The following is a 22,905-nucleotide window of genomic DNA, read 5'->3' on the forward strand; positions in this document are numbered from 1 at the left end:
CTGCTGTCTTATCAAATGTTTTCAAATGTGGATATCATGTACTAAAAAAAATGAATAAATAATAATTATAAAAAATCCCGTTGGTGAGAACACCATGTGTTATTTTGTATAATACATAGTGGTTTACACACGTACGTGTGTTAACAATTTCAAGACATACATGTACGACTGGCTACTCCTATGTGATGACCAGGTCACCAATGTCATACGTCCAATAAAAAAAAAACAGCACGGTGAAAATCGATTACACTGTGTCACATAGTTAACCTGGCAACCATGTATCTGTGATGCGTAAGACAGCTGCAAGTGCAAAGCATTGTAAATATCGTTTAGTCGATAAAGATGTTAAAATTGCCTGAAACCTGTTTTATGAGGATATGTAAGAGATAGAATAATACATTCGTGTCCGTTAGATACTATTTATCTCACAACTAGCTTTCGCTCGTTAGATACATTTTAAAACAACTCGTTGTAAGAAAAATGGTATCTAACGGCCACTCATGTAGTATTCTCTATATCGCTGTTCAGAAAAGTACACTACAAAGCCCTTATTATTTAATTCATTCATTCATTCATTCATTCATTCATTCATTCATTCATTTATTTATTATTCTAAATCGTCGTCACTTTAGTTAAGTGCAGACCTGGGACCTAATTGACAAAGCTCTCTTAGGCTCTGTGAGACAACAAAGCATCCTCTTTGCAAGTCGTTTAGCATTGCACTGCGAGATCGCAAAGTTGCGAGACTTTAGTGAATTAGGCCCCTGGATCACAGGTAATAAACTACATTCAAAAAGGAACTATAAACACAATGGTGGCTCGAAATGAAAATATCAATGTTGTCATTTCTAAATTGTTATATGTAAACCTTTATCAATAACGAGGTTACCTGGAGGTCAGTCAATACAGAAGACCAATAAAAATTACCGCGCACAGGTGATAATATGTTTAAAACAATTCCCGTGTTGGCGTATCAGTTTAACACGGGTGCATACTAGTCCATAAAGGTATTCATGTCATACACAGTGTGGAAGGGAAGAAAGAAATGTTTTTATTTAACGACGCGCTCAACACATTTTATTTAGGTTATATGGCGTCGGAAATATGGTTAAGTACCACACAAATATTGAGAGAGGAAACCCGCTGTCGCCACTTCATGAGCTACCCTTTTCAATTAGCAACAAGGGATATTTTATATGCACCATCCCGCAGACAGGATAGTTCATACCATGGTCTTTGTTACACCAGTTGTGGAACACTGGCTGGAACGAGAAATAGCCCAATGGGCCCACTGTCGGGAATCGATCCTAGATCCTGTAACCCCGACCTACGACCCATCCAACACTTTGTGAGACAAAGGATCATATGACAGCTGTATTGCCTAACAACTTAATATGAACATATGTATATTATTAACACGGCATTCGTGGTGGTTAATATAATACGTACTAAGACACAGACCAGGCTCAATTTAATATCTCCCTAAATAACCTTAACTGCTGTGTAAACTGAGAGAAACCTGAAAGCGATGATTTGGAAGTCGAGCCTTCGTCGGACTGAAGACATACGTTTCTCATCTACTGCTAGCGGGTTTCCTCTGATGACTACGAGTCAGAATTACCAAATGTTTGACATCCAATAGCCGATGATTAATTAATCAATGTGATCCAGTGGTATGGTTAAATAAAACAAACACACCATGTTAGACATCGAGTTCAGAGCATATAATACAGGGTATTATTATGTTGGAACCCATGTTTTTGGAGCATAAACTATAGGTCCGCAATGAGTTCGTAATATATAATAGAGGGAAATATTGATACCAAAGCATAATTATAATATAATATATGGTAATAGGGTAGAGGGGGGAGGAGGCCGGGTGTTGGTAAGGGCGTCGAATTGAACCCGAATGGACACCACCTTCAACTTTTTTAGACATGTTACATGGCATTATCATGCATTTCAGCTTATTTTCGTGTTTATATCCAATTAAGGATCAAGAACGCTGTCCTGGGAACACACCTCAGCTATCTGGGCTGTCTGTCCAGGACAGTGGGTTAGTTGTTAGTGGTTAGTAAGAGAGAGAGAGAAGAGGATGCAGTGGTCTTACACCTACCCATTGAGTCGTTAAAACTCACTCTGGGTGGGAGTCTACCAGCTTTATGTCCGATGGCTTAACTACGACACCACCGAGGCTGGTATGGCATTATCAATCTCTTGGCCTCATTCTGCGGGGCGGGGGGTGTCGCTAAAAGATGACCGATATTAGAAATGTATGACATTTCAGATATGTGGATTGCGTCTTTGCTTCTGGATGACGTGCATTCAAAGTTATAGTTAGTTTGTTTTGTTTAACGACACCACTGGGTCGCAGTGAAACATTTTGTAATTTTGACATATAGTATTAGAGAGGAAACCCGCTACATTTTTTTTTATTAGTATCAACGGATCTTTTAAACACCCCCACAGACAGGATAACACATACCACGACATTTGATATACCAGTCGTGTGCACTAGCTGGGACGAAAAATAGACCAATGGGCCTACCGACGGGGATCGATTCTAGACCGACCGCGCATCGGGTGAGAGTTTTACCACTGGGCTACGTCGCGTCACGTGTGCAGGTCACTCGTGATTATCATGACGCAAGTAACTCCGTCCAAACCCATCAATATCGTCATAAAACTCCGATATAACAGAAGATATTTTTCGTTACGTACATTTCTCTTTCAAACCATTTGGAACTGAATGTCAATATATCGCGGGAAATGTAATCCCAGTCCATCAGTAATCCAATTACGGAACAAACAAACAAGTATTTCTTTTGCGATTAAATCAATGATTGTTTTATTCCATGTTTAGGAAGATTCAGCTTGCTAATCGAAGATACAAATGCCCGTGCTTTGAATTGATGTAGTGTTTGTAAACTGTGAAATAAGTGTGCCTGGCGGCGTCGCTGTAGGCTTTAGCTATTATTGTCGATCAGAATAATACTTGTTTGTGCAAATATATGTATATAGTCGAGACCTTGCCAACATCAAGACCAAAATCTACCACTGATCTTTATAATAAGATTGTGTTGTTGTTTTTTGTCACGAGTGGTAGAGGCACAGTAAATTTTGAACTGAGATTACAAATAAAATAATGATTTAAAGTCATTTTATGTTGCGGGCGCGGAACACGGTGCGCGGGCGCGTCAAAAATCGATTCTAATTAGTTATGATTAGAAAGTGTTTTCATATATGCGGTGGGGGCGGGGGGGGGGGGGGGGTTGGAGGGGATAAGCTATCACCCGGCCCTTGATCTATGTTAAAACACGGCCTTCGTGGCTCTTAGTTTTAAAGCGGCGAGACGTAGCCCAGTGGTAAAGCGCTCGATTGATGCGAGGTCGGTTTGGGATCGATCCCCGTCGGTGTGACCAGTGGGCTATTTCTCGTTCCAGCTAGTGTTCCACGACTGGTATATTAAAGACCGTCATATGTGCTATCCTGTTAATAGGATGATGCATATAAAATATGTCTTGCTAAAATGTAGCGGGTTTCCTCTTTAAGACTATATGTCAAAATTACCAAATGTTTGACATCCAATAGCAGAATATTAATAAATCAATGTGCCCCAGTGGTGTCGTTAAACAAAACAAACTAACTTTAACCTTGAATGCACGTCATCCAGAAGCAAAGACGCAATCCACATGAAATACCATTCAGTTCTAACATCGGTCCTCTTTTAGCGATACGCCCCGCCCCGCAGAATGAGGTCAAGAGATTAGTAATGCCATGTAACATGAGCACACAACACTCTTCACACCTGCGTACACAGTGGTGCGAAACCAAATTCAAGGTGATTTCAGTTCGACGCACTTGCCAACACCCCCACCTGTAAACGGTGCGCGAGCGCGTCAAATATTGATTTTAATTGGTTATCATTTCAAAGTGTTTCCATATATGAGCTGAATGATCGATGTAGCCGCGCTGTTAAAATCAGCCAATTTCGTACACACGGGAATTTGGCCTTACGTTTGGTTATGGAGCGGAGCGGATAATTTTGTCATGCTCATATACCACGAAGGTTTCGAGCATGTGTTTCCCGGGTCCCGTCTTTGGATAGCCAGGAGCCTGATCCGGGACAGATTGGTTATGGAAGGCCAAGTGTAACGTGTTTAATTGTTTATGATGTCAGGTGCATTTCGGAACATTTTAAATTTACCTTTCACCCAAGAAGTCACAATTGGCACATCTTGGGCAATTGGGACAGTTTGGGCTTCAACACACCTCTCGTCGGTTCCTACCGTCCCGTATTACTTTGACTGTCTCTGCTGCTTGGCAACAAGGATGCACTTTGATTTGCATTTCCCAAAAGACAATATTTGACAAATGTGTGGGTGTTTTTTTTTTCTTCTTTTAATACTTTGTATTAAAAAAGAAAACATACACTGGTAAGGCAAATCGGCAGTTATGAATTAAAAAAATATATAGAGGCAGTAAAGAAAGAATCGAAATATCACCATAATTTTGTTCTCAAAGGGAGAATACAGCATTTAGTGAAGGGGAGCAACGATTTGATCCTTCTCGAATATTGGTATTAAATATGAGCCAGGGATTCCGTATTCGTATTGTTATTCCTTACCTTCAAGAAATGCCTGTGGGTTATTTGGGTCGTATTCACCAGTATGTACACCGACAACAAAATATTCTCCACTGTCGAGGAGGCCAATTTCGTGAAGGTGATCCATTAGACCCACGAACTCGTAAATGGCACCGAGCATAACGTAGACTGAAACAAAATAAAGTGTACACCGTTAACTTGTGTTCAGCGACTACCTAAAGGCGATGCCACACGATACGAGTGTTCCGAACAAGAATAGCCGATTCCATAGAAGCCGAGGATGAAACCGTAATGTTTGTCTTGATACAATCGGCTCTTTTCGTACGAGCAAATCGTATCGTGTTACGCCACACGATACGATTTGCTCGTACAAAAAGAGCCCATTGTATCAAGACAAATATTACGGTTTCTTCCTCGGCTTCTATGGAATCGGCTATTCTTGTTCGGAACACTCGTATCGTGTGGCCTCGCCTTTAGGTAGTCGCCTTACAGATGATTAAAGGGACATTCCTGAGTTTGTTGCATTGTAAGATGTTTCCGACTAATAAAATAGTTCTACGATTAAACTTGCATATTAAATATATTTTCTTGTTTAGAATATTAGTGTCTGTATATTCAATGTGTTTCTGGACGTCTTAATATTTGTTAGAGCCCAAACTGGATTTTGTCTTGAAATAATTTCGTGCGTACGAAAAAAAAGATATTTTAGGAAATAAAATAAAATTTAACCTAGTACAGATATTAGAACGATCAAAAACACGTTTAATATACAACCACTAATATTTCATACAGAAAAAATATATATTTGATATGTAATTACAGTCTCTGTTAATCGATGACATCTTAAAAATTGCAACAAACTCAGGAATGTCCCTTTAAAATACATTCCTAGAAGTTTCTCTAACTATAATCCAAATGTTTTGTGTGTTTGCTTGGGGTTTTTTTTCGGCCACTCGAGATCTATATGTAACTAATTCATATTATATTTAGTCCTGACGCAAACAACTTCCTCTTTAGGTTTATTTTTTAAATTAAAAAACAAACAAAACAAGTACATGGTTTTCCCTTTTATGGTTATTAATATATGTTTTTTTTAATTTAATTAATATCACAAATTACGTAGCTTTGTTTTACCCCTGTATTCCCTTGTCTTGCATGCATTTCCCTTTGAACTCGGGGGATGTGCCCATGAGATACGTGCTTAAATGTTTAGTGGATGTAAGCACGTATCGAATGGTTGGTTGAGTGACATTTTGGTTTACCTGTACAATTCACCGGATATATACTGATGGAGTTAAAAATAAGTACAATATATATTTGTTAAGAATGCATCTCTATAAATTCATAAAACATGTTGATTTCTATACAGCATTTGAAATTATACTTATATTCATTTTTATATTGTAGTTTTTTCCACAACTCTTAATAGGTAGTACTAAACCAAATAACTTCCGGCTGGGTCAAAGTTCGAGGTGCACTTTTGATAGAGAAGTAAACATCACAAGTCCTGTGATTGGTGATAAATGTGAGTATGTCTGGGCAAAAAAACAATGTATGCAATTTTATTTCATCTAGTACCACTGTGTCAAGTAGCCTTGTGCTTGAAACATGTATGGGGTACCTGTAAATAAAAGTACTCGAATTTTATGCGGCACTAGGGTAGTCATAGACGCTACCCGTTATCTCAGAAATGAGCAGCTTGACCCCCAATTTTTTCCGATTCACTTTAAGGGTGAGAGGTAGTAAATTTATATTCGTGGCGTTTGTGTCGATTGATACGCTGCAGGTAGGAGTTTTAGCCACATATGTTACTATTGTCGTCTTTGGGATTTGATTTGGTAGTATACACCCTTTACACTGCATGTACATAATTATATAATTTGTATGTTCAATGTAAATAATCATATTCATATACTTAGCTTTGTTTTACACCTTGTAGCCGATGTGTAGTTTTGTGCTGAGATGTTATTCACATGTACATTCATTCAGTCATTCATTCATTCATTCATTCATTCAGTCAGTCAGTGATTCGTTCATTTATTCATTCATTCATTCATTCAATAAATCGTTTCTTGGATTTGTTTGAACACTGTGATTCGGCTACGTGCTCAACAGACATATCAAGTGAGTGTAAACAAAAAATAGCCTATAGGATTTATTTAATTTCGTTTAAAAAAAAGAAATTACCCCCGATTCCTTTACTTTTCGATTTTCCCAAAATCAACATTGTTTAGAGGCGATGCACTACTGTTAGGGTTACTGATGCGAGCTCACTGCTTGATTATTTACGTGTGAGCAATTTGAACCAAAGTCATGCTCAAACAAGAAAAACCTAAATTTAATTGGCAACCATTCGATTTAAATTCACTTAGCGTTGATATAGACCGCGTTCATGCGGTCCAATTCCCTTTCGACAATTTCAATCAGCGGACTTTAACTAAATTGGAGATATTAAAACCGCCTGCTTGGTCTGTGCAAAATGCAGTAGTTGAGGTTTGCTAAAACTTTGTCTTAAAAGTGGCAGTCCTCCTAGAGGTAGCGCAGGAATTGTGTACCGCCTTGCGGAATTGTTGCTAACCCACATTCGAATCGTCGGAGCTCCTCTGAAAAGTCTGTTTGTTTTGTTTAATGACACCACTATAACACAGTGATTTATTGGATTTCAAACATTTGGTAATTTCGACATATGGTCTTTGAGAGGAAACCCGCTACATTGTTCCATTAGTAGCAAGGGATCTTTTATATGCGTCATCCCACAGACAGGATAACACATGCCACGGCTTTCAATATACCAGTCGTGGTGCACTGGCTGGAACGAGAAATGGCCAGATGGGTTCACCGACAGGGATCGATCCCAAACCGGCCGCGCATCAGACGAGCGTTTTACCACTGTACGTCCTGCCCATCCTTTGAAAAGAGTGCCCCGTTTCTTCAATTTATTTTGTTGGAACCATAATTGATTTGACTGTTACGTTATGCGATATTGAAAAGGGGTCTAATTTCCATAAATATGGTGTAAAAGCAAGGTTGATTGCCGCATGTAACACTGAATGTCATAGCGTGCAGTGAGTTGTCCGTCTAATGACGTCTAATGAGAGTTGCTTCCCTTGTTGGTCCCCTCGAAGTAAAGAGAGTTTTGTGAAATTGGTTCCAACTTTACATTTTTAGTAGAATGATGTCACAGGGTTTAAGGCAGAAACGTTTTATGCATTGTTTTGTGGGAGTGACACCCAATAGCCGATATGTATTTTTGTGCTGGGGTGTCGTTAAACAAACATTCAATCTGTTTTGTGTGTGTGTGGGGGGGGGGGGGGGGGGGGGGTTTGGGGGGGGGGGGGTGGGGTTTTTTTTTTTTCCGATTTAATTCCTACACAGGTTAATATGTGTATGCTCAGCTAAAGTAAATCCAATAGTAGTGAGTCCATCTGGACATATATTCCGCCACATGTACATGTAATAATATTCAAGATTATTACCCATATGGTTAAACATATCTTGGAACATATCAAAGTGATACGCCCATTAGAACGTCAACCAAACGAGTTGAGTGATATAAATTAAGATCGATTATGGGTAATAAACAGGATATTAAACTCGCCAGCATTTCCTATCATGTTTATGTCCTCCCGTGAAATAGTTTTCATGGTCACTCGCTAAACCTCATGACAATTTAAAATGATTTCACTCAGGACATAAACATGATACTAAATGGAAGATCGTTTGTCGTGTATAATTAAGATCTCGAAATGGTTTCATGGATGTTATGTTTCGTACACACCCACCCCAAGCTCTACATGTAGCAAACATATAACATATTATTTACTACATCATAAGCTATATTTATATGCCATTGATAAAATATCACATTTACTGATTTTCGCATTTGTATTATATCTGTACTACTACTATTTTCTACCATTAATCACGTGTCCTCATATGCCGTAGAATAGGACCTGAGTGTAATAAATTCTTGTCTTGTCTTGTCTAATGTCCTATAAATATAAGTTACTCCAGAATGTTTATTTTTAAGACTGCGTTTATCTGCGTCAGTAGGAGACCTCTAACATATTTTATGGAAACCAGGCTTAATGTATTATAAAACCAAGCAGGCGACTACACCGAATTATATCCCACTAACAACTAACCATTGAACCACTGTCCTGGCATACGGTCCAGATAGCTGAGGGGTGGGTCAAGGAGAGCGTGCTTGAACCTTAACTGGACATGAGCACGAACATAATTTGAATTGCACTTGATTAGTTCCGTTTAAGGTCCATTTAAATCAGATCGTCACGCAGGTGACCTTGAACCTTGATCGACTAATAACCGTAAACGAATCGGTGAACTGCATGGCTATTTTGTTACATAACTGTAGGTTGTATGATTGTTGTTGTTGCTGTTGTTTTTGTTGTTGTTGTTGTTGTTGTTGTTGTTGTTGATATGGTTCGCGAATGGCTTGTGTTGGTGTCTGTTTTGATTTTGTCTTGTTTTTGTGGCTTACTGCATCCTGAAGAAAAACAACAATTAGCGCGCTGTATTTTTGTATCACCCAGACAAACCTCACAGATAATATCATGGCCATATACATCATCTCAGTGGGGCATTTGACCTTTCCTGCAGTCCATTATATAACTGCCGAGGCAGGAAAGCTAATATCATTCCCTTTACAGCATGTATCTTTCCGATCGTTAAAGCTTTACTTTCGGGGGGAAGGAGGGGGGGGGGGGGGGGGGGGGTAATGAATATCACGCTTTATTACATGTCTATATACACCGATATAACGCACTCTCTTCTTTAAATCGCGTCTAATTTATCAAACAGAAAGGTTTCTTGTTAATACACACAAACCAAGCTAATGAAGATATTGCAAAAATGCACACACACACACACACACACACACACACACACAAATACACACATGCTATAAACCATGTTGTCAAGACCCCTTCGAAATGTTAAAAAAAAAGTATTATTTTTATCCATCAAGGTCAATAAAAAACAATTTCCTTGTTATGTTTAAGACGTTTTCGGGCTTTAATCGGCTCTCATTGTCGACTCAAGACCCGGAAAACGATTCATCATGGACCGCGGCTAAAGAGGGCTAAGGTGGCCGCCTCTGTCTTGTTTTCGATAAAGCTCCTTTAATATAGGAAATATTTCTTGGAGGACCTACTTCGTGTGTCGGTTCTGGTTTCGCTGACAATCTTGATGAATGGGTTCTCGGCGTGCTTGTGGAAGTACGGACCTTTGTACACCTTCTTGAAGGATACGGTGATGCCCCAGTACTCCAGAAGCTGTAATAAATCAAACAGCAAAGTGATCAGTGTGTAATATATTTCAGAATCGTGTACAGGAAGGCACTGTCAATTTGTTCAGCGTCTTTTCTTTCTCTTTTTTCCCATCTGTTTGTCTAAGCGATCTCATTTTCAGATAATGTTAGCTTCTCTAACTAAATATCATGTCTGCAAATGTATGATTCATTAATCTCTCTCTCTCTCTCTCTCTCTCCTCTCTCTCTCTCTCTCTCTCTCTCTCTCTCTCTCTCTCTCTCTCTCTCTCTCTCTCTCTCTCTCTCTCTCTCTCTTAAATAGCTGAATTACCGAGGATACACAGTATGGCTTTTTTTTTTTTTTTTACATACAAATCACCTCTTTGCACAAATCAGAGAAACACAGATTTATATCTGACAATGATTCACAGTAAAAGCGGATTTGGAAGGCACGGAGCTAACGCAACAATATGCCAATTTCGTGATATACATATATATAACATGATTGTAATGGCATAAGTTTACAACACTCGTTTATCAATTTAGTTTCAAAACTATGTCGCTGCCAAGCATAAATCTCCTGTCAAAATATTAAATAATAAATAGACAGACATACATACATACAGACAAGAATTAGGTTTTTTTTTAAAATCTGCTTGTGTATAAACAGAATGCCATATTGCTTAGCCCTTAGCGCAATATACGGTTTGATCAACGATTATGATGCGAATGACATCTTAATCACGAAATGGTCATAATCTGCTTTCAGGCGGTAATGACATCGGAAGTTGGAGTGGTTTGCGCCATCAGAACGGCAATAGGAGTGTCAACTGCAGGTTTCTGTCTCCATTTAAACTCGCTTTAATGTCAAATTACTCAAGACGGTCTATCTTGTCGCCAATGACTCGTTATGTTAAATGGCCGCAGCGCCCTCGACAGAATATCCATACAAACTATGCCTGCTGTTGGACAGGGCTGTTGTCACTATAACACAGACTCAGATAGCTAGGGGTGGCGGTTGAGGGTGGGGTTAAACAAAGACACGGTGCTTGAATCTTAAAGGGGCATTCCTAAGTTTACTGCAATTTTTAAGATGTTATCGACTAACAGAGAGTTTTTAGCGATTGCAATTACATATCAAATATATTTTTCTGCATAAGATATTAGTGGCTGTATATTAAACGTGTTTCTGATCGTTTTAATATTTGTACTAGGTTAATTTCATTTTATTTCCTAAAAAAGGTTTTTCGTACGTACGAAATTATTTCAAAACAAAATCTAGTTTGGGCTTAAAATAAGATAAATTGGATATTGGATATCAAATATTTGGTACTTTTGGTTTAGAGAGGAAACCCGCTATATGGGGATCTATCCTAGACCGACCGCACATCACGTAATCGCTAAATAAAAATACTTTATCATGCAGTTGTATATAATGCAAGGTTCCATAAATTACTCAAATACCTCCATTCTTTTCGATGAACCATTCCAAATTATGTGCCATATTACCTCATTAAAACTGCGCACATCTTATTTGACAAACACTGTCACATTTAATTTAATGGAAGGGCTGGTAGTATCAACTGCGCAATCAAACGTCAGGTGAAATTCGAACTTTGACCCAGACAGATGTTATTTGATATAGTGCTATCATAAAACGGGTGTCTTAGCTTCATGGGAGACTGTATGTCACGTGCATTAATGCTGATTGGAGTTTTCCAGGACAGATTGTTGCATTTTGTGTCCAGAACAGCGTACCAGAACATTAATTTGATATATACACAACAATCAAATTGAAATGCAAATGAACTCTAGTCCGTCTTATATTGTGCCCAGGACAATCATGCTTGAACCTAGCAATAATCACAGGTGTTTCACATTCAGCTGCAACCTTTCACTGTTATAGTTGAATTTCGATTGTTTGGATTTCCTTTTTCCGACAATAAAATAATATCCATACGTCATAACAATAATGACTGTGTATACGTTTTCCTTTGTTTGGTCAAGTAAAGGTCACAACAACCAATCGTCTGAATGGACGATGTAATATGTGTGATGTAAGCTTGAGTGTCCTGTCATGTTTATACGTTTTCCTTTGTTTGGTCAAGTAAAGGTCACAACAACCAATCGTCTGAATGGACGATGTAATATGTGTGATGTAAGCTTGAGTGTCCTGTCATGTTTATACGTTTTCCTTTGTTTGGTCAAGTAAAGGTCACAACAACCAATCGTCTGAATGGACGATGTAATATGTGTGATGTAAGCTTGAGTGTCCTGTCATGTGTATACGTTTTCCTTTGTTTGGTCAAGTAAAGGTCACAACAACCAATCGTCTGAATGGACGATGTAATATGTGTGATGTAAGCTTGAGTGTCCTGTCATGTTTATACGCTGGGTCAGGGCTAGAGTGCCCCAAGTGTTAAAAACTGTCAATTTCGTCATTCCGGACGACTGAGGGCTCATTCATATTTGGATGCAATCTGATTAAAATTAGCTCTACTGGGTCTGCCAGTAGATCTAACAGCATTGTGTGGACTCCCATGTCCAGGTGACATTTCATCTATAAATAACAATTTTAATATCGACCAATTACATTTCGCCTTTTATAGCGTTATTCGGGAGCACACAAATTCTAAAAATATCAGGCGAGACTATTTATGCAATAGGCGAACTTGTTGGTCTATTTCAACATTGAAAAAACAAAGGGAAAAGTGCAGTAATAAACCCTGGATTGTATACTAGTATAAACAGATTTTATGACTATACCATCACGGTTGTTTTTTCGTCTTGATGATGATGATAACTAGTTTAACGTGCCCATATACCACTAGGGTTTCGAATCACGCCCATCCCGAGTCCGACCTCCGATAAGATCGGTGGCCTGACTCGGGATGTGTGTGTGTGGGGGGGGGGGGGGGGGGGGGGGGGGGGGGGGGGGGGGGGTTAGTGTTGAAAATGGGCAGAATTTTGAAAATAGCAATTAGTAAAAAGGTTAATAGTATAATTTAAAAAAAAAAAAAAAAAAAAAATTACAAGCCAAAAAAAAAAGAAGAAAAGAATTGACTGCTCGGCCGAATATTTATATAATTTGGAGCATTTTAGAAGGACAGTCCAAAAATAAATAAGAGAAAGAAGAGAGGATCGGACTATTTAATAATATTTGAAAAAAAAGAAGTAATTTCGACATAAAATTTTGAACGAAGATCAAAATGTTTAAAGTCCAATCTATATGTCCACGTGAGTGGCCTCGTTAAGGCCGTTAGGGTGTGGAGGTTGGCCTACGGCGAACTGATGAGCGGAGAACCGGCAAAGGCGGGGATGAAGTGCTTCCATCTCTGGTCGGCGAGCATGGTTATAACACTCCGGTAGTCGTTGCCGAAAAGGGTCTTGACGATCCTGTGGATGGTATGGCTATCCATCTCTCTAACTAGGACCGCTTGTCGGTAGACTCCTTCTCGGCGCTGAGTTAGTACCAACCCCGTCTTGCCGGCTGTAGACTTGATGGTGTGTAGCTCGTAAGCGCTTCCATCAGGCAGTTGTTTCAGCTCTGGTTCCACTAGTCCGCCCATCAGTAATGCCGGATCCGAGGTGTCCCCCTGCACGAACTTCAGGAAGCCGGACCTGATTTTCCCGATCTGAACTTTCCAGACGGCTTCCGAGTCGGAGGGGGACGGTGCCTGTGAAGGTGGAGGCCTTGCCTTGTCAGGCTGGTCGCTCGGCTGAGCGACGGCCTTCCTCTTCGCAACGGCTCCTGCCCGGACCGCCGCCTTCCGAACTGGCAAGACTGGTGACAGTGGCCAGTTACGTGTAGGCGGTGGCGTAGAGGGAGATGGAGGTCCGTCTGCGGGCGTCTCGCACATCGGCGCGTTGAGAGCATCCCTCGGTGTTGACGGCGGGTCCGGATGAGCTGGTCCTTTCGTCTTGGGCCGAGCCGGGGGCGGCGACGCAGAAGTGACCGCCACTGGCGGTTGAGCCGCCAGTTTTGTTCCCCCCTGAGCCGCTCCTGGCGCACGTTTCTTCTTCCTCCGTCCTCTTCCCTTCCTCTTCTGCGAGTCCGAGTCGCCGTACACCAATGTCACGGTTGCCCGTGACCCAGTGTACGCGACGCGAAACTCCAGCAGCGATCCAAAGCTTGCAATCAATCCCCCTATGGGGGGGGGGGGGGGCAAGTCGAGAGCACAGGCGACAGCGTCCAGCTTCATCGAGAGTTAGCTTGGAAGTGTTTCGTCTTGAAACGAATTTTATATAAAATTTTATATTGCAATTAGTTTCCGGCATACTTCGTAATTCAACCGAATCATTTCGTATACACTCGGCATAATCCCGAATGTTTTTAAATTCTTTTCAAATCACTGGCATGATTTTGCAAGTAATGTTTTGATTGGACGAATGAAAGGTCAGCTGGACATGAGCTCCAACTGGCTGCTGTTAGATCCACATGTAATAGTGGAGCTAATTTTAATTAGATTGATTTGGATGCTGCCTCTGCGCGTCCGGTGCGGCTATGGAAATTAAAACACACTATTTCCAACGAAAACGTTTAAAAGAGCTGTACCGCACGCAACCAGTATGAATGCTCTCGGTGGAAATAGTGTATTTTATTTTTTGAAGACGCATCGCACGCGCCGCGCGGCATCTAATATGAATGAGCCTTGAAGAATCATTAAGGATCATGTAGTCTGGATGTGGTGTGCGTACGCGTGCGTCTGCGGTCTAAAGCGTCTGCGGCTTGTGGTTGTTTTTGTTTGTTTTTTTGGCATATACACCATATACGATTATTTCATTGCGGCTGAAAAGAGTAGCCCAAGAAGTGGCGACAGCGGGTTTCCTATGTCAGTATCTGTGTGGTCCGACGCCATATAACCGTAAATAAAATGTGTTGGGTGCGTCGTTCAATAAAACATTTTCTTCTTGTATTGCAGCTGACCGCATTTGTTTTGCAGACGCACTCATCTCACGCATCTGATGCCATAGACTTTGTTTTATTACGTTTGGAATTGACTTAAAAGATTAAACGTGTATGTTTTGGGCTAGTATTAACACTGTTATGCAAAACGCAGGCAGCCATCATTGGTGAACTCTTAAAAAAGATCAAACTAAATGTCTGCTGCATCAAATTGAGGCTTCCAGACCTATTGTTAAATATCGCCGAACATTTCACTTATAACATTATTCATGTCTTTCCTATTAGTACAAACACTACTATTCAAGACAGAGTCAGCCGTTGTGGGTAAACTCCAAAATTATCAAACTAAGGCCCAAAACACACCGGATCTGGATCTGGGTCTGGATCTGCCGAGTGTGGCAAAGCCGCCATGTCTGGTGTAGTTTGACGTCTGTGTCTGTAACTGTTACGTGTTTTCAATATATATTAATACGTTCATATCTTAGATAAATTTACTTCTATAAACATCAACAATAAGTATGAGAAATCCACATTGATTAATATATACCTTTCCTGTTGGTTATTATGAAAAATGAATGAGTAAGGTTCGAACATTGTGCAGCTGCCAGTCTTGACAGTGTAACAATATAGCGCATGTTCTATGACGTCTGTTGCCAGATCTGTAATTGACGCCATTAAAGACGCAGTGTGTCACATTCGATTCAATGTGTTTCATTTTGAGCTGGCACCATATTCGCCAGACCCAAATCCAGATCCAGACCCGGTGTGTTTTGGGCCTAAGGGTGTGTTGCGTTGGATTTGGAAAAATGTGATTATTTAATATGCAGTAGTTGACGCGTATCAGAGTTATCTTGCTTTTATTTCAGTTCCCTTTAATTCCATTCTGTTGAAACTAGCCATGCGCAGGAACAAGCCTGTTGCTACCATTCAGAAATGAAAGAAAGAGGTTTTCCAACGGACTGGACAAAATCATGGATATGATCCTTAAATGCGTCTTGCAGATCGATCTCTCTTGACTGAAAGAGCAAACAGGAAAATCAAATAGGTCTTCTGTATAGATGGGTCGATCCGACGACCTCTCGAATATCAGTCAGATTATTTCCCATTGGACTGAATCTAGATGCCCCAGAAATTCAGAGAGCGAACAAATACGAAAAAGAGTATTGGGTCATAGAGACAAGAGTGTTGATTAATGAGTATTTCTGTTCCATGCATTTTAGCAGTCGAAACTCGGTTACGATAAAAACGAAATGAAATGCAAAGTTATGTTCCACAGGAATATTACATGCATGTTTAATAAAACTGAAAAATATCGGAACAAACACGTCTCTGACAGTTAAAGGTTGTTTTGTTTAACGACACCACTAGAGCGCATTGATGTATTAATCACCGGCTATTCGATGTCAAGCGTTTTGGTAATTTTGACATATAGCCTGAGAGAGGAAACCCGCTATTTGTTCCATTGGTAGCAAGGTGTATTTTATAATATTATGCACCATCCCACAGACACAATAGTACTAACCTTGAGCACCGTTGAGGTCTATGACAGAGGTTCTAAAGTTATTTTGATAATGCGATAAATAACTAAAGCCATGTATTACTTCACTTTTCCTATATTATACCTTATTGTATAAGGCAATTGACTGGTGATTGAAACATATTCTATTGTATTATAAAGAGATTGATCACATGTTTACCGACCTACTAAAGCCCTCTCCATTATACATACAATAACGGAAACAATTTACATTTATGTATTTGAGTCTTTTATGAAAACAGAGTGGACTATATGAAAATGGATATATATAGTAGTCCAGGGAGTTATGTAAATTTGCATTTATTTTTTTGCTCAAGTCAGCAAAATGTATTTCTTTTTATTCTTAAGGCTATGTGTGTGTGTATGACAGTGACAGAGACAGAGGGGGGAGAGGGAGAGGGACTGAAAGGTGGGTATGCAGACAGACAGAAAGAGAAAGGGGGAAGAGGGAGAGTAGGGTAGAGAGAGAGAAGGAGACAAAAAGAGAAAGAGGGAGAGAGACAGGGGAGAGGAGGGAGGTAGGGAAAGGGAGACAGTTAGAGAGAGACTGTGGGCCTACTGGCTTATTTCTCGTTCCGGCTAGTGCTCCACGACTGGTTAACAAAGGTCTTGGTATGCATTATCCTGTCTATGGGATGCTGAATATAAAATATCATTTGCTACTAATCGGAAAGTGTAACAACTTTTGACTGGTTGCAGCGGGTTTCCTCTCTCATTACCTGTGTGGTCCTTAATCCTATGTCCGACGCCATATAACAATAATTAAAACGTGTTGAGTGCGTCTTTAAATAAAATATTCTTTCTTTCCTTTCTGTAAAGCTTTAAATCGTGTTTTATTAACTTGACACATGTCAGTGATGTCAAACGAAAATTACAGGCTTAAAGGCGAAGACCCAAGTTTTAACTTGTAAAACATGGACACTAAGTTTAACACATTTGGATAAAGTTACAACAGAGTGAAAGAAGAGTCTGTGACGTTAAAACCGGTAAATATCCTTAAATATAGACTAGAACTCGAATCAATAACCGCTACTTCTCAGACGCACGTGCGTTTTTTAAAATATGAAAAATACATTTTGTGGTATTAGAAACAACAGGATGACCAGAAACACTTCGATTCTACGGAAATGGATAATCTAAACAATAAAATATTACTAATGTTTGATTTCATAAACGGCTCTAATAGTGAAACAAACACCTTGTAGTGTTCAAAGGGACATACCCTAGTTTCAGGCCATGGAAATTAACACTAAGTTTATTTAATCTACAAATCTGTAACACATTTGGATAAAGTTACAATTGAGTGAAACACGAGTCTGTGACTTTGACATGGTGAAATACCCTCTAAAAATAGACTAAAACTCGACTCCATAAATGTTACCTCTCAGACGCACGTGCGTTTTTAAAAATATGAGAAATGCATTTTGTGATATTAAAAACACCAGGATGACCAAAAACATTTCCAATGTACGAAAATGGTTAATCTAAACAATAAAATCTAAGTAAATTGTGATTTCAGTTATTTAAAATGGCTCTAATAGTCAAACTTATGCCTTGGTGTTTAAAAACTAGAGCATGTAACTTTAAAAGTTAGGGTATGTCCCTTTAATATTGGCCGTTCCCAAGGGTTGTTAATAATATCCAAACATAACAATGTAATTTCTCGAAATTAATTGCATAAGCATTACCACCGTCTATGGGGAAATACAGTGCTGTTACAGCTCGACGATGCCTACGTTACAATTTATGATTGGTGTAAGCATAAGGTTCCCTATCACCTAATTAATTCCCATTGGTAATAACGTTGCGCACGGTATTGCTACCAGTTTATGTAACGTCAAAAACGCGTGAACAAAAACAGGCAGTTTTTTAAGAGCTTCGATTTTTCTTTTTTCTCCACATTTTTAGAATGCTGTAATTTGTGGGGCCAGAAAACATGTCATATTATTTTTAACTGATCACCATCCAACTTTATTTAACAGGAATGGAGAGTTACGAGGATATTCCCCTACTTAAAATACACCACTAAATAATAATTTCATGCCAGTATATGTTAGTATGGAGTTTAACACTAGTGATTTTGGTGGGTTAATTAAGTAGGGTTTCATCTCTCCATTACTGAAAAATAATGGAGCGTTGAGACAATACTGTGACGTCACAGGTGTATTTTAATGAACGATAACACCCAATATCAGCGGACACAAGTAGCCATTCCCGTATTCTTAACAGAAAACAAATATCACTCACAAGAACTGGCCTGCACGTTCCCCTGATTTGAATCCTATAGAACATGTCTCGGACATTAAAGGCGTGTTTATGGTCGACAATAAGCTGGAAATGGGTTTGGTTGAAGAATGACACAATATTCCACAACATCAGCTGGATCTTCTCATTTGGTCGATACCAAGACATGTACAAGCCTGCATTGATGCTTATAGAGGCTACATGATATGCGTTAAAGCCAATTACTGTAAAAAAAAAAAAAAAAACCGCACTGGGTTTATTTTGCTTTCATTTTTCTGCTCATCAATTTGCACATGCACTTCTATGAGTGTCGTATTCAAGAGTAGGTAATTCTAACACAACTCCAAGCAGGGCCATTGTCATGTCTGGAGTCTATACAAGATGGTGAAGTTTTATAATAAGACATCAAATAATTTTAAAAACATAATAATACTAATTCATTTTCTTACATCATTGGTTGTTGATTATCATTTTGTGAGGTGTATGCATGTACAAAAATACAAAAGTATCATTTGCTGTAGTTGGTTTTCTTCATAAATGTTCCACAATAATTGTTAGACAGTAAACCTCGAACGATGACATGGAAATCCACGATATGTCACGAGGAACCCATAAACCAATTACATTGCTTCTCAAATATAACGGGACGCCATATATGGTCCATTAGCAGAAAAACAGTAATTTGCATATCATCTATGAAGTCGCTTGACAAACACTGAGACCATGCACTATAGACACAAATACAGATAAATATAATGAATGTTGTCTGTATTAGAGTAATAAAAATAAGCCCGAAGCCCCCAAACTCACACGGCCATACAGCCGTGAAGACACGGTCTCGACTCGCTGATTATTGATACCATGTTTGGTACTGATAGAGTCTTTGTAATGGTTAAAATTCCATTTCAGTTTCATGTTGTTGTTTGAAATGTGTATCTGTATATTTATTGTTTCTGATTGTTGTATTTCTTGCATTTGCTCATGTTTTAATATTTTATTTCCTAATGCGTGTTGTTTTTTCTTGGGCTACTGCAGATATGAGGACGACCGGAAACACGTTAAATATAAAGATACTAATGTTCTGAAGTAGTTAAAGTTAGTTTTGTTTTACGACATCACTAGAACAAATTGCTTTCTCACATACAGAACAACACATACCACAACCTTTGGTGCACCAGTCGTGGCGCACTGATTGGGGCAGGAAAACAAAATCAGAGAAACAGCTTGGAAAATGTTGGGTTTTTTTCTAGAGACTGAATTGTCGTAAAAATAATAATAATAAAAAAAACTAATAATAAATGACTGCGGAAATGCGATCGGTTATACGATTTACCTACAGAAAGTTTAGTGCAAAACATTGTTTGGCAGAACGTTGAGCCGAATTGTTACGGCATTACATAATAGTTAACGAGTTTGTATTTCTACCAACTCTCATTCATTGACCGTTCTCGACCTTCGTTTATCTCGTTGTTCGTCCAGTATGATCTTGATCTCAAGTAGGCCCTATCGTAAACAGCAAACGGAAAGTAAACATCCGGTGAATTTTGTCCGCTGTGTGAATGTGTGTGCGCGCGCGCGTGTATGTGTGTGCGCGCGCGCATGCGTGCGCAGTTAATAAGTGACAACGATGTAAAAAAAAGTATTTGTGTCAACCAAAGTATGCACTTTATTAAAGTTAAATATGTTTTGTTTAACGACACCACTAAAGCACATTGATTTTTTAATCATCGGCTATTGGATGTCCACTGGACGCACCGACCAGGATCGATCCTAGACCACTAGACTACGCCCCGCCCTTCTATTCTCTTTAACTAACTGGATTATTTAAGATAAAATATTCAATCAATAACAACGACATCTCACATCACATATGGCAACCGCCGTGTGCTGATAAACCTCGCTGCTGCTGTAGACAAAGGTCACTTTGGTCCAGTTAAACATCTTGAGAATCGAGACTACATTCTTGGAGATCTGCGAATCGGTTGGCTTCGTGCGGGCGAATGTCGGGTAAAGATTCTTATCGCTCACTTCAGTCTCAGAGCAAAACTGAAAACAAAAGAAATGTTTTATTTAACAACGCACTCAACACATTTTATTTACAGTTATATGGCGTCAAACTTATAGTGAAGAACCGCACATATAATGAGAGAGGAAACCCGCTGTCGCCACTTCGATTAGCAGCAAGGGATCTTTTATATGCACTATCCCACAGACAGGGTAGTACATACCACGGCCTTTTATATACCAGTCGTGTGGTGCACTGGCTGGAACGAGAAATAGCCCAATGGGCCCACCAACGGGGATCGATCCCACACCGACCGCGCATCGAGCAAACGCCGTACCACTGGGATACGTCCCGCCGAACTGAAAACAAAGACATAATGTTGACGTTTTCTTGTTATTATTATTATTATTATTATTATTATTATTGTTGTTGTTGTTAGTTAGGGTTTTTTTTTTTTCATTTTTAATATACACTTTCCACAGACAGGACAACACATACCACGGCCTTTGGTATACCAGTCGCGGGGAAATGGGTGGGACAAGAAGACGCAATCAGAGAATGGGTTCACCGAGGGGATTCGATCCTACAACAAATTACTTCAGACGAGCGTTCTACCTACTGAGCTATACCTCGCCCTGCCTATTTTTATAAAGGATTGATGCTGCAAGGTTTTAATGCACAAAGTAACAGAAACATGTTTATGACACCGTGGTATCATATACATCTGTTATTGAAGAGTATAACTTAGCGGGGATCAAACGCAGATATAACCATATATTGCTGATGGTTTTCTTGGGTGGGTGGGCTTGACGCTTGCTACGAAATTATTTGAAGACAAAATCCAGTTTGGGCTTCTAACAAATATTACGACGACCAAAAACACACTGAATATACAGCCACTGATATTCTAAACAAGAACATATATGTAATATGTAAGTTTGATCGTAGAAATATTTTATTAGTCGGAAACATCTTACAATGCAGAAAACTCGGGAATGTCCCTTTAATTTCAGAAAGGCTGCACATGGTCCTTGGAATTTATGTAAATATAACTCTTCTACATAGCGTTATCTAGTTGACCTGTATTCATTTGCATGAACAATTTGAACAACAGTTTTAGAAGTCCATTAGCAGGCACGCACATTCGCGTGAGAAATGCACTTCTCGCAAAGTAATATGTAAACGAAACTCATCTCAATTACAAATAGTGCGCATAGCCAATGTTGGGAAATACTAAACACATTTCCATATCCACTTGCTGGCATGGGTTGGTCTAATTAAACGAAATTGGTCACTGCTTTTGCGAGAAAAAAAACCCTTATAAGGCGCAAAACACACCGGATCGGGGTCTCGGACACGATCTGGGTATGGCGAGTATGGTACCAGTCGAAAATGAAATGCACTAAAGCTGTATCCTAACCAGAAGCGAGCGATGCGGGCGATTTTAATTATTTTAGAAATCATTGCGTCCGGTTAGGATACAGCTTAAGGCGAATGTGACAAAACACACCACGTCTGTGCTGGCGCGAACTATAGCCCGAGTACTTTGACTGTAAGAGAGCTAGACGGACATTTGGACATAAATACGCTCTCATTACAGTCAAGAGACCAATCTATTTTTTTTTTTTTTTTTTGGGCAATTGCCGACAACTAAAAAGTTGTCAAAGATTTCCGCTCTAATACCACAACAATCCTATGTTTGACGTCAAATACATTTACATCGACCATTTTCGAGTTACTTGATTAAAAAAATTCAGATATTAATCACTAATACACACACTACAGAAAGAAACCCGACAGCACCCACATTCAGCTAAGGTTCGGCAAACTCCGGACAGCAGAATTCTAAGTTCGCCGACCTATATCGTGACGTTGCGTCACATGATCGCCCACTCAGCCATTCCGTCTTCCAGGGGCCGTCTCAAAACGACAAGTGCCCGAACCATCCCAGAAAAGTTTGTTTTTGTGCAAACGACACCACTAGATCACCTTAATTGTCATTATCATCGGCTACTGGCTGTCAAATATTTGGTAATTTTATCATAGTGTTTTAGAGACAAACCGCTACAACATTTTATCATTTTACCATTTCTGGCATATCAAGCCGTGGTATGTGCTATCATGTCTGTGTGATAGTGCATAGGGTCTATCAAGGTCATTTGCTACTAATGATAACTACAGATCGGGCAACAGACGACATAAAAAGAGCGGGGGCTATGTTTTTTACATGTGCCACACTGTCAGCTGCACAATATTCGATCCTTACTCTTTTAGCTTTTTTCGTCACATGATACAACTAATAATTTAATGATCAAGTTGTGTTCTCATACTTATTTTC

General features: G+C 39.4%; 1 protein-coding gene across 1 annotated transcript in view; it reads right to left on the reverse strand.

Moving 5' to 3' along the window:
- Positions 1-22,905, reverse strand: part of LOC121379700 (guanylate cyclase 32E-like) — a 172,662-nt gene that overhangs the window by 83,452 nt on the left and 66,305 nt on the right. The window contains exons 2-4 of the mRNA XM_041508350.1: positions 20,426-20,608; positions 9,780-9,900; positions 4,628-4,774 (exon numbers count right to left, since the gene is read on the reverse strand). Coding sequence (XP_041364284.1) covers positions 4,628-4,774; positions 9,780-9,900; positions 20,426-20,608 — 451 coding nt within the window. The remainder of the gene's footprint in view (positions 1-4,627; positions 4,775-9,779; positions 9,901-20,425; positions 20,609-22,905) is intronic.

The sequence above is a fragment of the Gigantopelta aegis genome, chromosome 8, assembly GCF_016097555.1.
Source record: "Gigantopelta aegis isolate Gae_Host chromosome 8, Gae_host_genome, whole genome shotgun sequence".
Lineage (NCBI taxonomy): Eukaryota > Metazoa > Mollusca > Gastropoda > Neomphalida > Peltospiridae > Gigantopelta > Gigantopelta aegis.